This window comes from Montipora capricornis, chromosome 2 (assembly GCF_036669925.1).
Source record: "Montipora capricornis isolate CH-2021 chromosome 2, ASM3666992v2, whole genome shotgun sequence".
NCBI lineage: Eukaryota > Metazoa > Cnidaria > Anthozoa > Scleractinia > Acroporidae > Montipora > Montipora capricornis.
The window spans coordinates 56,599,927-56,616,810 of record NC_090884.1 but is presented as its reverse complement, the minus strand read 5'-3'; the positions used below and the strand labels follow the sequence as shown (position 1 = coordinate 56,616,810).

At 40.2% G+C, this 16,884-nt stretch overlaps 1 protein-coding gene across 2 annotated transcripts in view; it reads right to left on the bottom strand.

Moving 5' to 3' along the window:
* Positions 1–4,021: 4,021 nt before the first annotated feature.
* LOC138028249 (short transient receptor potential channel 4-like) overlaps positions 4,022–16,884 on the bottom strand; it is a 16,507-nt gene continuing 3,644 nt past the window's right edge. Inside the window, exons 2-7 of one of the 2 annotated variants that reach the window (XM_068875726.1) lie at positions 13,179–13,545; positions 12,359–12,630; positions 8,112–8,167; positions 6,487–6,685; positions 6,067–6,246; positions 4,022–4,760 (exon numbers count right to left, since the gene is read on the bottom strand). In XM_068875726.1, the coding sequence (XP_068731827.1) occupies positions 4,593–4,760; positions 6,067–6,246; positions 6,487–6,685; positions 8,112–8,167; positions 12,359–12,630; positions 13,179–13,545 (1,242 nt within the window). In that variant the 3' untranslated portion in view covers positions 4,022–4,592. Of the gene's footprint in view, positions 4,761–6,066; positions 6,247–6,486; positions 6,686–8,111; positions 8,312–12,358; positions 12,631–13,178; positions 13,546–16,884 lie in introns of both variants that reach the window. The other variant, XM_068875719.1, reaches the window with a different exon arrangement.

Here is a 16,884-nt window from a genome sequence, read left to right as displayed (position 1 = left end):
ATCGTGAGATGTGGCCTGGTGCCTAGCCTCGTCCCAGTTTACGACCCTTCGGGGGTAAAATTGCAACTGTCTTCCGGCAGCACTTAGGGCCATTGGTCGAGTCCCTTTTGACCCCGCTTCCACTGCACAACATGGTAGCACTCCGCCTTGGGGGCAGTGATGATGCAGCGGATCTTGATGGCAACCGCAGGAGTCACATCAGTACTCAGTCTTTTGGTGCCCCGCACGCGCACCCTCTGCAACTATTTAAAAACCCTCCAATGACATGCTTCGAGCAATCAATAGTTCTTTCATCTTTTCAATATTGTCTTTGTCCGTAATCTGTTTCAGCACCCATCGATCATGAAAGGGTACCACATGGTGTTGTTCTACTGGGGGAAACATCATCTTGCACTTTTCACGCCAAGATTTTAGAATATCATTTTTGTTGACCGATACTATGGCTGCCTTTACACACACATCAGTTTCTTTTGCTCTATTAAGCTTTAAGTAACGCTCCCAAGCTTGATTTTCACAGATTTTCCAGAACGCTTCCATTATATCCTTATGCATTTGAAGGCGATATTTTTTTCTTTGGAGATGGCGTTCATGTAGCTGTGGCTTTTGAACTCGAACCATTCTTTGAAACTCTGAGCAGCGAGAGGTAACTTCGTCTTCATCCACCAAGTTTGTGTTAGGAATCCTTTGGAGACAGTCTCGTGTCTTTTTTTCTCTTTTTAAAAAGAGCTCTTGACACCTCACTGTAGAAATGAACATTTCTCATCACTGGGTTGCATGATAAAAACGGCGGAGATCCGTTCAGCAGGCGACAATGTTGTAAGAAAAGGGTGAAGAGAGGAGGGTTGTAAAATGTATGGAGCCGTCGCGCACGGGATTGGCAGAGAGGGGATGATATCCCACACGTGGATTGGTTGAAAAGGATGACGCCACCGGGACCCAGACCCCTTACGGTATTAAAAAAATGAAAACGAGCCCGTCTTTAATTATTTAAAACGAAACAAAAATAGTATTCTTTACGAATGAAAAAAATTAATAAAAAACAAAAGAGCTATTGATAATTGGGAACGTGGGAGGCGGCCTGGTGCCGAGCCCCGTCCTAGTTTATCCAAATTCGTGTCCATTGGTTGTTGTAAGCAAATATTAATAGTCAAACAAGTCCCAGTCTCTGAGCGCGTTCCGTATTCACAAAATAGGGAGGCCTGAGGACCCATGCATTCAATACACAAATGCAGAGTTGCACAAACAACCTTCTTTAGTTTGTACACCTAAAAATCGTTCACTTGTCATCATCATCATCATTTTGTTCGTCTTCATCTTGCGTTGGGATGGGACGAGGTTGGAACATTCTGTTCAATAAAAATTTCCGTCTCTCCACAGCCGCGTCTGTAGCCTCTTCAACATCCATTGAATCTTCCTCCATGAAACGATGTCGAGTTTTCATAACGTCTCTATGCACGGGGTCATGCTTTAGATGTTCAAACCACCGGAGATAGTGCAAGTACAGCCCTCGCAAATTTCTTCTGTAAACGGGTAACAGCGCATTTAAAAAAGCTTTCGCCTCAGCTATCGTTTCAGAGACCCCCTCCTTCAAGAAATTGTTGACTTTTTTGTCATGTGTTGAACTCAGTGACTCTTCCACCTCTTGGCGCAGAGTTTCCCAGGGATCTTGGTCATCCATTTCCCTGTCACTAACGTCTTCATCCTCAGACTCCATGACTATGTTCGAGTCCGAGTCCGAGTCTTTTTCTTCCTCTTCATCTTGGTTGTGCTCCTCATCTTCTTCACTTCTCTCTTCCGACGAGGGAGCACAGGGTGGTACTTCCTCAAATATGTCCCCCATGGTTGTGTCTCCCACAGGCTCCTGGTCTATGCGTTTCCATCAACCTCGCCTCTCGTGACGGACTATGTTATAAGCTCGACCAAACGGTTTGTGGCAGTAGCGGCAGAGATGTGCCATACACTCACCCAAAGGGATTGCTCCAAATGAGCATCGCGAGTTTGACGTCTTCTTTTATACTCATGGCGAGTCACGGAGCGACTGACTCAGAATGAGTAACTAGGAGTTACTCATCGGCCCTTGGAGTTACTCTCCCCAAAATACTCATTGCGAGTCTAGGGGCATAGACCAGGAGCCTGTGGGAGACACAACCATGGGGGACATATTTGAGGAAGTACCATCCTGTGCTCCCTCGTCGGAAGAGAGAAGTGAAGAAGATGAGGAGCGAAACCAAGATGAAGAGGAAGAAAAAGACTCAGACTCGGACTCGGACATAGTCATGGAGCCTGAGGATGAAGACGTTAGTGACAGGGAAATGGATGACCAAGATCCCTGGGAAACTCTGCGCCAAAAGGTGGAAGAGTCACTGAGTTCAACACATGACAAAAAAGTCAACAATTTCTTGAAGGAGGGGGTCTCTGAAACGATAGCTGAGGCGAAAGCTTTTTTAAATGCGCTGTTACCCGTTTACAGAAGAAATTTGCGAGGGCTGTACTTGCACTATCTCCGGTGGTTTGAACATCTAAAGCATGACCCCGTGCATAGAGACGTTATGAAAACTCGACATCGTTTCATGGAGGAAGATTCAATGGATGTTGAAGAGGCTACAAACGCGGCTGTGGAGAGACGGAAATTTTTATTGAACAGAATGTTCCAACCTCGTCCCATCCCAACGCAAGATGAAGACGAACAAAATGATGATGATGATGACAAGTGAACGATTTTTAGGTGTACAAACTAAAGAAGGTTGTTTGTGCAACTCTGCATTTGTGTATTGAATGCATGGGTCCTCAGGCCTCCCTATTTTGTGAATACGGAACGCGCTCAGAGACTGGGACTTGTTTGACTATTAATATTTGCTTACAACAACCAATGGACACGAATTTGGATAAACTAGGACGGGGCTCGGCACCAGGCCGCCTCCCACGTTCCCAATTATCAATAGCTCTTTTGTTTTTTATTAAATTTTTTCATTCGTAAAGAATACTATTTTTGTTTCGTTTTAAATATTTAAAGACGGGCTCGTTTTCATTTTTTTAATACCGTAAGGGGTCTGGGTCCCGGTGGCGTCATCCTTTTCAACCAATCCACGTGTGGGATATCATCCTCTCTCTGCCAATCCCGTGCGCGACGGCTCCATACATTTTACAACCCTCCTCTCTTCACCCTTTTTTTACAACATTGTCGCCTGCTGAACGGATCTCCGCCGTTTTTATCATGCAATCCAATAATGAGAAATGTTCATTTCTACAGTGAGGTGTCAAGAGCTCTTTTTAAAAAGAGAAAAAAAGACACGAGACTGTCTCGAAAGGATTCCTAACACAAACTTGGTGGATGAAGACGAAGTTACCTCTCGCTGCTCGGAGTTTCAAAGAATGGTTCGAGTTCAAAAGCAACAGCTACATGAGCGCCATCTCCAAAGAAAAAAATATCGCCTTCAAATGCATAAGGATATAATGGAAGCGTTCTGGAAAATCTGTGAAAATCAAGCTTGGGAGCGTTACTTAAAGCTTAATAGAGCAAAAGAAACTGATGTGTGTGTAAAGGCAGCCATAGTATCGGTCAACAAAAATGATATTCTAAAATCTTGGCGTGAAAAGTGCAAGATGATGTTTCCCCCAGTAGAACAACACCATGTGGTACCCTTTCATGATCGATGGGTGCTGAAACAGATTACGGACAAAGACAATATTGAAAAGATGAAAGAACTATTGATTGCTCGAAGCATGTCATTGGAGGGTTTTTAAATAGTTGCAGAGGGTGCGCGTGCGGGGCACCAAAAGACTGAGTACTGATGTGACTCCTGCGGTTGCCATCAAGATCCGCTGCATCATCACTGCCCCCAAGGCGGAGTGCTACCATGTTGTGCAGTGGAAGCGGGGTCAAAAGGGACTCGACCAATGGCCCTAAGTGCTGCCGGAAGACAGTTGCAATTTTACCCCGAAGGGTCGTAAACTGGGACGAGGCTAGGCAACAGGCCACATCTCACGATCCCACCTGTAAAAAGTCATTTTCTCTCATTACATTATTCTTTTTGAACGATCTACCGTTGTATTTTTTATACCTACAATGACTGGAAAAAAAAATGAAAATAAAAAGTCTACCCAACCGGACTCACTCGAACTAACAACCCGGAGATCTATAGTCTCGTGCTCTACCGTATGAACTATTAGTGGCGGTGTTGAAGGAGTCATACATATTGTGAGGGTATAACTGAATGTTTAGCACACCAAAGCTTTTGCTTAACTCAGTCATTGTTTAGTTTCAAATCCTAAATAGTACGTATTGTCAGGAGCTCATTAAGAAGAGCCTCCAACTCCTCTAATTCGTTGAGTCAACCCTTTCCCGAGTAAATTTATTTTTAGGAACAGGTTTTTCCCGCGAAAAGTATCATAATTCCCTTGACGCTGAGATAGCTCTGTTTTGATTGGCTTTTACAACAGTGTGCGTGCTGAATCTCCCAATGGAGGTGTTCTATAAATAAATCTACTCGGGAAAGGGTTGACTCCGAGGCCAAGTATGGGAGATAGAGGCTCCTCTTAATGAGCTGCTGGTATTGTTGATCCTTCTGATACGAGATGTATATGATGAGGGATCACATATCGAAGTACGTTATATCCAGGACGGGAGTGTTCGGGTTCTTTTTTCTTGGCGGGAAATCGCCTGGTAGCGTTGCATTTGGTAACCCGCGTTTCTTCTGGCTGGAAATCGCATTACTGACGAGTTGCGTATTAAAGTCTCGAGAGAAGCCGAGGAAGGAGATCTAGAAGAACAGAAAATTTCAATGAATATTTACCCTTAAAAGATGAAAGAAATAGAGCGAGAGACAAATCACTGATTTACAACGATCCGCTTTCAGGTAAAAGTTTTCCTTCTTAGTGAATACCTCGCTGCCTCACATAATTTGTAAAACTCGCTAAGAAAACGAAGAAGTTGCGAAAACGTTTGCAATTCCCTGTTGACAAAGATTCTGGCATATTTCAACCATCACATTTATAGGGGTTTTGTGTGAAATGGATGTCCAGTCGTGAGCTGCTTTGTTTGACTGTGAAATTGCAGTCGAGTAAGCGAATTTACTACGCTCTAGCTTGACTTTTTAATGAGTAAGAATTTTGCTGTCATTCTAAACTGAAGAGATAGTGTGTAAAGACTATCAGTAAAACGGAAAAGAGAATGCTATGCATGTACTTACAGTTTTAGTTGTTGATTAAAATGGTTGGTTATGGTTTGCAAGGCTTGTTTGTTTACTGCTGTCAGCTCAGAGATGTTTGAAGAGATACTGTACGGAACGTTGCGAACAAGAGGGAACTCTACTTGGTTTGTTTTTTCTGAGCCTTCTTTGTAAATATTTGTATACATGAAACCGTTTCTTCATGAGGAGAGTGGTTGCCCCTGTGGGATGTACCCTCTCCACTTTTTGTATCTTCGTTTTTCAACATTTCAATTTCATGATTTCCCGTTTGTATATATTTATCTCATTAAACCATTTGAAAATATCCTGTCTTGCTTTTTTCGCTTGAACGGTGGGGGGCCTGGGTCTTTGTAACACCCCCAAATTTGAATTTCCAACAGGGTTACGCAAAACACCCCAACCTGTTTCCTGAGGGTCCGCAGACAGGGAGGTGTCACGTGTCTGTGACATCATGATTGGAGTTTCCTGATCGTTATGTTTTTATCCAACATGATTACGCAAAACACCCCCCAAAAACGGGTCGCACGGAACGCTCACAACCACGCCCCAGAAAAATTCCCACGGTCTGTCCATCAAATCTCCTCTCGACCAATAAGGAGCCAGCTGGATGATTATTCAAAGTATTAGAGCGTTCCCAAATCTTAATATTATCCCGTTTCGACGAACAATTCAGAAGCTTCCGTTTCAACTCGTCCTTAGCAACGCCCCTAGCTACGCTTCACTGCTCCACACATTTCTTTTCGGAAGTCGAATTATTCCTAATATACTACTCCACAGCTACCCTAATTTCAAATTAACGTGGCTTCTAAATGCTATCACAATAGTCTGCCAAGCGGCGGTGGTCGAAATTGTCATGTGTTCAGCAGTTGATCCTTACCTTTTTAGAGCAGCATTGGCAAAGATATTTTCGGATGATCCATATTATGACGTAAATGGTAATGCAAAGGATCTTCAGACCGTAGTAAAGAAGGTTCACAGGCGCTGGTAACACGTTGCCTTTATCAATGCTTTCAAGCCACATTCGAGTTCTGGAGTACTTCCAAATCTCTGAATCTTCCTAGTTTAAACAAAGAATCAAACCAAGAAAAGTGACACTCAATCAGTATCTCAGTTACACACAATTGATTTCATCACATGAAAAAAAAAGCATATTATTATTATTATTATTATTGATATTATTATTATTATTACCGTTATCGTTATCGTTATCGTTGTTGTTGTTGTTGTTGTTGCTGTTGTCATTGTTGTTGTTATTGTAATTTTTATTGCATTTTAAGGGACCATCCTGTATACTTACCGTGATAGCTTCAAAGGATTTGTTCATCATAGCAATTAACATGTTGAGGGCAACGATCACCATGCAGACAACGTACACAATGAGGAAAAGATGACCAAAGAAAGAAAAGGCTTTAAAAGCAGGATCTTTCACCGTTATTTTTTCTTCGTCGAAGACACCAAGAAGCAACCAAAACAGGTCAAGTCCCGTATTAACATGGCTGTGAAGCGAACAAACACGTATCATCATCACTGTCCGATATATCATTACCAGATAAATCCGGAAGTTAGCAGGCTAACTGAGGACAGTGGTTTACTTTCGGTGAGCCCGTTGGATTCAGATTGTTAAGTTAAACCAACGACTGTACCTTAGCAGTCGTTTCACTCGTAGAGAGAATTTGTGAATAACAGTACTCCTTCAAACGCTACTTGATCATGCCGAGTGGTGGTTCTCAATGGGTGCGGTTGTAGCGAGCGAGTTCTACTACTCTTCATGATCTTCATAACCATTTGCTGCAGCGGCTGCTCAACATTGACAAAACCGAAAGTACCATGATGCCTAGCCGGCGATCATACCCTCTCGGTAGTCTCTTCCCACGAAAGCCGTAAAAAGCAATTTGAAGAAAAGTGCATCATCGGTGGCTACGTAACACTAAAAGAAGTAGTAGAAATTGGGATCATTTTAAATTATTACTGCTTGTAGTTAGAAAAACTAAGAATACACCTTTATAAGTTCTTAATTCTTTTCCGGATCTCATTTCTGTCAAGTGACGAGGTTTGCATACAGCAGGTGTATTTGGTCAGAAGAACACCACCATGCTTGTCCATCTTTTAACACGTTGATGTGCAATTATACGAACATCATTCGCTTGTTTGTTTATTGTAAAATAGTTCATAATTCATGAACCTATGGCTCGCTATTGGAAAATCCCACAGACCACCCACTCGTATATATATTCGTATATATTCCTCATCTATTTTATTCACTTAAGGACGATGCCTACTATTTTTATTGCGCATACCTTGTGCGCATTTCGAGAAACTCGGGTTTCCGATCGGTGATGCTTTCTAATTCAGGGATATTTTTGCTCGGTTTAAAACTATGTGGAGAATGTAAAACTTAGTAAGTACTCTTAGTATCCAAAAAGGAAACTGGGGGTAACCATGCATTTTTGAGAGATAATTAAGCTTCAATTTGAGAAAGATCACCATAGATTGCTTTGTATTTTAAAGCTTTTTACAAATATTATTCGTGAATTATCTTTGAAAAATGCGTGGTTACCCCCAATTTTCTTTTTGGATTTCAATAATACTTGTTAAGATCTACATTTCCTGCATAATCACAAACCGGGGAAAAATACCATTGAATTAGTAGGCACCGTCATTAAAAACTTGAGGATTAGACAATGCAGTTCTAAAGTTTTTTTCATTTTAAGGCACGTTTACTTGTTTTGTTTCTTTTACCTCCCGTCAAATGGGCGCCTACCTCAAACTGAATTGTGCGTGCGCAATATGGACCAATGTTTGAACGTGCGGTGATTATGAAGGGGAGTAGGGTCAGGCATATTCCCGGGTGGCGCTTCTCAGAATGCATGCTGTCTGTGTTAATTGTAATGTTCAACAGCTCGCATGTGCGTAGATACTCACCTGGCGTAGGGATGCCCCTTTTCGTAACGGGTCATGTTCCGCTGCTCTAGTTTGATCTGAGACGCAACGTAGTAGGAATACATATTGGTCAATCCGGTGGCAAAAGATATATAGAGCAGAAGAAACAACAGGAGAAATTTCCAAACGTCTCTAAGCATTCTGTACAGCGAAAGCTGCAAGGGACCTAGGACGGAGTCCACCTGCCGACAGAGAGGAAAGATACCAGCATCGTAATAAGACGGAGTCTGGCACGTTATGAATGTGATCTGGTTCTCAGTATAGTATCGACTGAACAGCCAACAGTATTGAAAATAACTTCTTGAGAAAATACGATGCATCACAGTGGCCGCAAGTCCACAAAAATTATTATCATTTAATACGAATAGCAGTTGTGGAGAGACTTCATCGTTGAATATGTTGATACGCATTTATGTTAAAAATCCCGAAAACAAAACCATTCTTTGTTGTTGAGCAATTTATCATTTATAAATCAAAATCACGCCTCCTTAAAACTCAAAGTACAATGGAAACATTATAAGTCACTGAGAACCATTATTTGTGACACAAATTAAAATGGCCTTAGCTAAAGCGAGGCGACATGGAACAGCCTTCCGTGTGATGTAAGGCAAGTACTGTAAGGCACAACATTCGCTGACATGTACAACTATAATTTTTTAATATTACTGAATAGCTTATGAACGGCAATAAACATTATCTATCCAGCTATTGCCATCGCCATCATCATTATCATTATGCCAAAGAAAGCGAAGAAGGAGAAAACCAAAGAGTTGGTACCGAACTGAACTTTTCGAGGAGACGTTTGAGATTGTACACAACCCCATGAGTGAAAATTCCATAGGGTTCACAGGTTGGGGAAAGTGGTAAAGATGAAACCATTTTGGGGCTTATCATGCCACGTTATAGGCGAAACATTAAGGTCTCTTTTTGATATCATGGAATTCACAGATATTGAAAATATTCCTGGTCTTTTAATATTTGTTGATTTTAAAAAAGCATCCGACTCGCTAGAATGGGACTTTCTTGTTAAATGTATTAAAGCTTTCAACTTTGGAAAGGAATTCATACATTGGGTCAAGCTTTTCTATAAGAACATTCAGAGCTGTGTGGTAAATAATGGTGTTGCCACAGATTATTTCTCACTTAAACGTGGTGTCAGGCAAGGCAATGCACTCTCCCCGTATCTTTTCATTACAGCCGTTGAAACCCTGGAAATTGCTATTCGGAACAATGTTCTAATTAAAGGTATTAAAATATTAGGGGATGTTGATGACACAACAGTTAAACTCTCAGATACCGATTCTGCTCTTATTTTATTTCAAGCTTTGGGACATTTTGAGATTCTATCAGGTCTGAAAGTAAATAGCTAAAAAACAGAGGGGTTATGGCTTGGTTCACGACAGCAAACTACTTGGCATCAAATGGCCGAACGAACCAACAAAAGCCTTAGGGGCTTAACTCACTCCGCTCTACAAAAAACATTTTAGAGAGACAATTGTAAAAATTAAAAAACAAATATCTGGTTATCAAGAGGATCGACTTTCAATTTTTGGAAAAATCGTTATTATCAAAAGTCTTGTCTTGTCAAAGCTCATGTATATTTTTTCACTATTACCCACACCTACATATATTATCAAGGAAGTAAATCGGCTATTGTTCAAGTTTTTATGGAAAGGTGTCGATAAAGCGACGAGAATGTCAACAGTAAACGATTATAGAGAAGGGGGCTTAAGAATGATAGATTTACACTGAGTCTCCTAGATTAAAGCCTTCACAATTGGTTGCGTGAGGAGAATTTTCAACCCCCAGTAATGCTACATGGAAATCGTATATTCAATATATTTTTAAGAGAAATGGTGGCTTCCTGCTATTTAATTGTAACTACCATATTGACCAGGTAGAAATAACTTCTGAATTTTATCGGGAACTACTACAGTGGTGGGCCGAATTTCGTGAAAGTTTCGCATGGGAAAAGGATTGGCAATTTATCATTTGGAATAACAAGGAGGTACTAATCGATAACAAACCTGTTTATTATACACAGTATTTTAGAGCTGGTATCATCTGTGTAAACGATCTTCACTTTGACGTAGATAATTTCATTTCTTTTAATAGGATCCCGTCACTAATAGATAAAAGTAACTTTTTAACATGGACCGGATTACGCAATTACGCAATTCTGTACCGCCCAAATTGAGAAATCTCGACTCCAGTGCTACTTTCAATCTATCGAACCTTCTTTCAAATATTCTGAATGCGTATTTGATGTAGCTGAAGCAAAATCAAAACACTATTACACCCTCTTAGTTGGCGCTAAGGCTCGCTTTCCAAACAATAGTATAAACTTGCAACGGGAATTTAAGATTACTAAAGATTGAAGTACTTTAGTCCTAAATACAATCCTCTACACTTATGATAAATTGTTTGAAAAATTTTATTGCTCTTTCTGCAACCATAAGAAGGAAACTTTATACCATCTTCTGTTTAATTAATTGTCCTCTTTCAAATAAGTTTTGGAGCGCCTTTGAACTATATATTTTTCAGGTAACAAATCAACAGATAAGTCTCAACCTACAAGATGTTATTCTTGGAGTGATTTCCTCAATATGTCCCACATTAAATTATTTGATAATAATAGGCAAATTATATTTGTGAGACTGCAGAAGGAATGGAGTTCTTCCCAATGTAACATGCTTTCGAGCAAAAATGAACATGAAAATAAAAACAGAAAAGTACATTAGTGCCAGGAACAAAATGATTCACAAATTTTATGACAAATGGAAATCTTTTATATATTTCTTTAATATCATTTGTTTTTAAATTTTATAGACAGTAGGTAAAGTAATTTATCGTAAGTCAAAGTTTTTAACGTAGTTTATTAGTTATTAGTGTCGAATAGTGTATCTGTAAAAATTATTGTTCTAGGTGTTCTTGTATGTAGGTTACTTTTGTTCCGTAAGTCTGTACATATTGTTGTACTGTGCATAAATAAAACATGGAAAAAAAATGCCACGTTTGCTCTCCTCAATGACAGGAAAGAATTTTTTTATCTTGTACATTTAGTCCTGGAAAGCCAGGTGAGATTTCATATTCTTTAATAGTCCTTTCCGTCCCTAATCAGTCTATTTTGCTTGGCTGCTCCTGATGAATTTGTATAGTAAAAGAGGAAAGAACGGAAAGGAACTTTATTTAAGTCTCTATAGTCTTCTAGCGCTGGAGCACTAATGGACCTCTTTACATTTTGTTTTCCCATTTCAGACCACGTGATGTTACTCTAGCGAACAGTTTCTTTCAAATGTCGTCTAACTTATGCACGTGCATATGTATGCATAACTTATGAAAAAACAAAAGGAAAATTCCCTTGGGAACACCACGTGGTCTGAAATGGGAAAACAAAACGTACAAGCTAAAGAGGTCCATTGGGGACACTGTGGTAAATTGAAATCAACAAATTAACGCAAGTCAAATCAAATCTTGGTTTTTGAGGTGGTTTGAGGTTTTGATATAGTGGTGATAGGGTGGTATTTTGAGGTTTTGATACAGTGGATACCGGTAGCATAATAATTGTCGAAAGTAACCGAATTAAAAAAAAAAAAAAAACAGAAAAATTATTAAACATATGAGTAATTATATAGTAAGTTGTCAAATTTGTGCTTCAAGTTTGACTATTACAGTGAATTTATCGAGCATTGATGAGAGCATTATAATCAATGATAATGATGATGACGAGTGTCAACTGTATTTAGCGCTGAAGCACTAATTGGGGACACTTTAGAGATATCAAATCAACCAACCAATATCAACTCGTACGTTGGTTTGAGAAGAAAGGGGAAAACCGGAGTACTCGCAGAAAAAAAAACTCACGAAGCCGAGTGGAGAACCAACAAACATTTAATCAGAGAGGAGAACCAATGAGCATTTAATCGGTTTAATAAAAGCTAATAAAGGTACTTAAACAATGAATAAAACCACATTCTTGACTAGCCCGTTTGTCTGAATAATAATATAATTATTTTGGAAAAAAGAGAAATTTATTGTTGTAGGTATAAGAGGCCGAGCATCAAGTGACTCCAAGTTATTCTTATAGAACCCGAGTGACACTTGGACACTTAATGTATGGTCTCGAGCGAAACAGTTTTGTTTTCCCGACAGACCGGATGTTTCTCGAGTCGAAGATCACCATCACTATTAAACGACAAAAGACAAACACCTTTTATTTGAGCACGAACCTGAAAGATATGCGTTAAGTGAAAGAAAGCCATGATGATACCGCTTGAGAAGAGGACATCTGCAGTGATGAATGCAGTTTTCTCTGGTTTCCATTGTCTGCCAAAGGAGGCGTAGGAAATACCCCATATAGCATAAGCAAGTGCAAAGAGGACGATGATCATCGTGTCCACAACATTCCACCATTTTGAAAAGTAAATGAAACATCCCTCTCTACAGGACGCCAGTACTTCTTGCACAAGAAGGCCAAGCACAAAACAAAGGATAACCCAGTCTGGAACAGAAACAAATATGGACTCATTTAACGCTTTCAGCACAATAATAATAAAAATAAGAATAAGACTAAGAATGATAATGGTAATGATAATGATAATGATAATGGTAATGAACTTTATTTAAGTGTCAAGACCTTTAGGGCTAGGGCACTAATTGGGGACGCTGCTTATAGAAATCGAATCATACATTGGTTTTTCAGCAAGAGGAAATCCGGAGTATCCGGAGAAAAACCTCTTGGAGCAGAGTAGAGAACCAACAAACTCAACCCGCGTCTGACGCCAAGTATTGGAATCGAACCCGAGCCACGTTTGTGGGAGGCGAGTGTTCTCTCCACTGCATCATCCCTGCTCCTCTGAAATCTAGTATTCTCGGATAAAGACGATAAAACCGCAGGTCCCATCTCACAGCCCCTCAATGTTCATAACAATGTTGCCTCGATTTCTACTTTGTTGTCTATTTTGGTCAGGATAGTAAATGCTTGGAGATGCTGGCTATGACAAGATACTAAAAAACCAAGTGTAAATAAAAATAGGAGATCTATCTGACCGATCCACACTAGTCCTGAGTTTGTTGGTCCAAACTCTTCCTCAAACGATGCTGCGATCAAGAAGCCGAGAAAAACCAAGTAACACATGGTGTGGTTGACGAACTTGCAATAGGGATGCTCGAACCACAGTCGAAAACGACGGCAGGATTCACTGTCCTCGGCACAGCAACCGGAACTACAGCAACCGGAACGACAGAATTGATTCCATAATCGGAAAACTATGTATAAAGGGCAACAGAGAAGGGTGAGAACAAAAAACGGGAAGGACCATAGAATTTTTGGAGCTCGGGTCTTCGTCTGCCAATCTTGCCAGTCGTAATAAATGACCTTGTTGAGGATAGTCTGACATTTGCCACTCGCCACAAACTGCAACAAAGAGAGATTTTATTAGATAGTGTGCTCTATGGTTAAGTGATGAAATTCAAAGTTGAACTGAACTTTTGGATTATGTTGCCGTGCATAGAAAGTCACAATTCAAATTAATCATAAATGCGTTAATCCAAGCATAGTTAGAATTTCCTCTGTCCTTAGACCCACTTTCCATTAATACTACCCTATTCCATCGCATATAAGCGCAGTGCCTATAAACGTGTCTTATGCAATTTTAGACGTTTTATAGGCACTTAAATTGACGTTTCAGATGCGCATGCGCCTATACAATTTCTATTATAGGCGCACCCGATTCTCATCATCGCATCCTTTTTAATAGTGCAAAATACCAACGGTATTGTAAACATAAATGCAAGTGTTAAAGGACCAAGATCAAGTGCAATTCAGGCTGAATGTGTGATAAAAGAGTAGCTGAGACGAATAAACCAAAGACAATAACTATGATTATAATTAAATTTGTACCATAAAAGAAGTATTCTGTTCAAGTCTATCTGTTAAACTCGCATATTTTGACCGTTTAAAGGCGCATGCGCCTAAGCCTATATTCTGATATAAGCGCATGCGCCTTTATCTACAGAGCGCTTATATGCTGATGAATTACAGCGCAGTGGATGCCAACGCTGGGAAACCTAACGACCAGGAGGCACGAGTTGCGTTCGGGACCACCGAAGACTGAATCGCAGATCCATTTATTGGTCAAAACGAGATTATTTTGAATCCTGAAGAATTGGATTCGATCAAATCTAGCGCTTTAACCATCGAGCCTTGCCGGTTCCCTAAAATTCAATGTTTTCAAACGTTGGCGTAGGGTTGGCGAAATGATGAGAGCACCCGCCCCCTACCAATGTATGGGGGTTGAAAAAAGTGATAATTGCATTTAGCGGCTCGAAGCAACTTAAACAGTTGAAAAGACTGAACTTGCTCCATCTCTTCAAGTGCCAACGTTCTTCAAAAAATTCTTGGAATAGTCGCGAAGCGATTACAAAAACGCGAATTCACATTTAACGACGACGTTCTCGTTGCTTTGAAACAAGCCAGTAAAGGCGATTCTGTTTAATTTCTTGTTTTGCAAACAGAGTTCCGGTCGAAATATTCTTGTAGTCGTTTTCGTTAACAAAACGAACAGCAATTTTGCTTTGCGACATCTTCCGCCATTTCGCGTCACTTCGCCAAGGACGCGTGTCTCCACGCGGAACACATTCCCGCCATGTGATTGGCTTTTGCATAATCCCCTTGAGATCTGGACCGCTTGGGAGTCGATCTAGAAATATAATGAGACATTACCTATGGAAAAGGGCATGTATGGGGGATGCCCTCTCTTCCACCTTTATTTTCTTTTGATTTAAACCTCTTAGCAGTAACAGTAACAGAAAGTATCCGTTTTTGTGGTAGTGCATTGTAAGTGCATTGTATATTTTTCTAGGTCACCCATCCAGTAAATTGAAACTGTAAATTTTGTCTTTCCCCCACCAAGACAAGATGGTGGTACAAAACCGTGGAAGGGTCTATTTTATAAAGCGCTGTGTTACTACACTACCACATGTACGCAGTGCCTATTTTTGACATATTTTCAGCGGCCTAAATATTTTCATACATTTCTGCTCTTTCTTCGGATGTAATACAGTGTTGATGCTATAAAGTCTCAATAACTTTCTTTCAAAACGGCGAACTTCAAATTGCTGCAGATTATACGGAAAAAAAAAAACAAAACAAAAAAAAAACCATATCTTGCCCAAAGGTTTCCAAAATTGGAAAATTACCACTCCTCCCCACTACCCCTATTTCGGTCGTACGTGGCGGTACACAGTGCAGCGAACAGACCGGTGTGAAGCTTATCCTTACGCATAAACGTCGTGATATATGGAGCAATTTCCTTGCCAAGGAATGAAAAAAATATCCTGAAGTGTGCTTTAGTTACACTAAACGCGTAGGAGAATATTAAAAGAGAGTTACACAACTACTTGAGTTATACAACTACTTGGTTATTTCAAAAAAGAGAAAAAAAAAAAACATTTCAACCCGAAAATCATCGTCACTTACAGTGGCAAAACGACTTCTGGCAGCCATTTTGTCCGTCGAGGTGATTATTGGCTGATAATCCGAGATAGCGAGCCAATGAGAGCGCGCGATTTTGTATAATCACCTGTGTATTTATACTAATAAATATTTAACAATTATTCTACGAGGGCGCGCTGGATATGAAATGATATATATAGCCAACGAGGCGCGTAGCGCCGAGTTGGTTATGATCATTTCATATCCAGCAAGCCCGAGTAGAATAATTGTTTTATTAAAAACCCTCGGTCAATTCTGATCCAAACCGGCTTTTGTCGGCCATTTTTTCTCGGAGCCGCAAAACTGTGTATTGCTGCGGTGTTCATTGACCATATTCGGTAGTGCAAGTATATAAGCTGATAACCTGTGTCCGGCGAGCCAATGAAAATGCTGGAAATGTGATATCCGTAGTTCAGTTTTTAATAAATATTGTTATTGGGTTATCTCTTGTAATAAATTGTTTGAGTTCAGAATTTGAAACAAGAAATATTATCAGTAGCTGTAGCTGTTGGACTTCATAATCTTATTTTCGGGTTTGACACAAAACATTTTGTTTGAATGCATGCATGAAATGTCTTTTGAGAGAATAAATAATCATAGTTTGCCTTACGAGCATTTTAAACATAAGCTTAAGTCTAAGCCTACATGAGTGAACATGAAGGTAAGTTAAGATTACAAGACCGTTTCTCTTACCTTCCCCAACATTCCTCGGTTAACACTTACTGTGCATCTAGGATTTTCATCACCTTTTATTTTCGTCCGCCCTCAACGCTTTCTGGTCGCCGCCTTTCTCCTCGGAAAAACTTGCGCCAAGAGAAAATGATAGGACAGAGAGGGAGGCTCGGGGCGTTGACTGGGATATGTCATGTCCACGAAAGTTATTTTTAGACGAGCGGAAGTCTGTCTTCCGAGACGTCCGCATGCAGTCATCGACAAACGTTAAGTCCTTATCGTCCGCCATTACATAAAATCTTTGCTTTTCTTTCAAACATCAAACCAAGGTTAGCCTGCATGCGGACGTCTCGGAAGACAGACTTCCGCTAGAACAAAGACTTCCGCTTGTCTAAAAATAACTTTTGTGGACATGACATATCCCAAGGGCTGGACCGGGAGCTTCCCTCTCTGTCCCCTCATTTTCTGTTGTTGCGCATGATTCCCAAAATTACGGCATACAGGGCGGGAAAGTTTGATTTTTGCTTAATGTTTTGCTTTGGAATATTAAACAATAAACAAGGGGGAGGAAAATAAGTGTTCATGGAT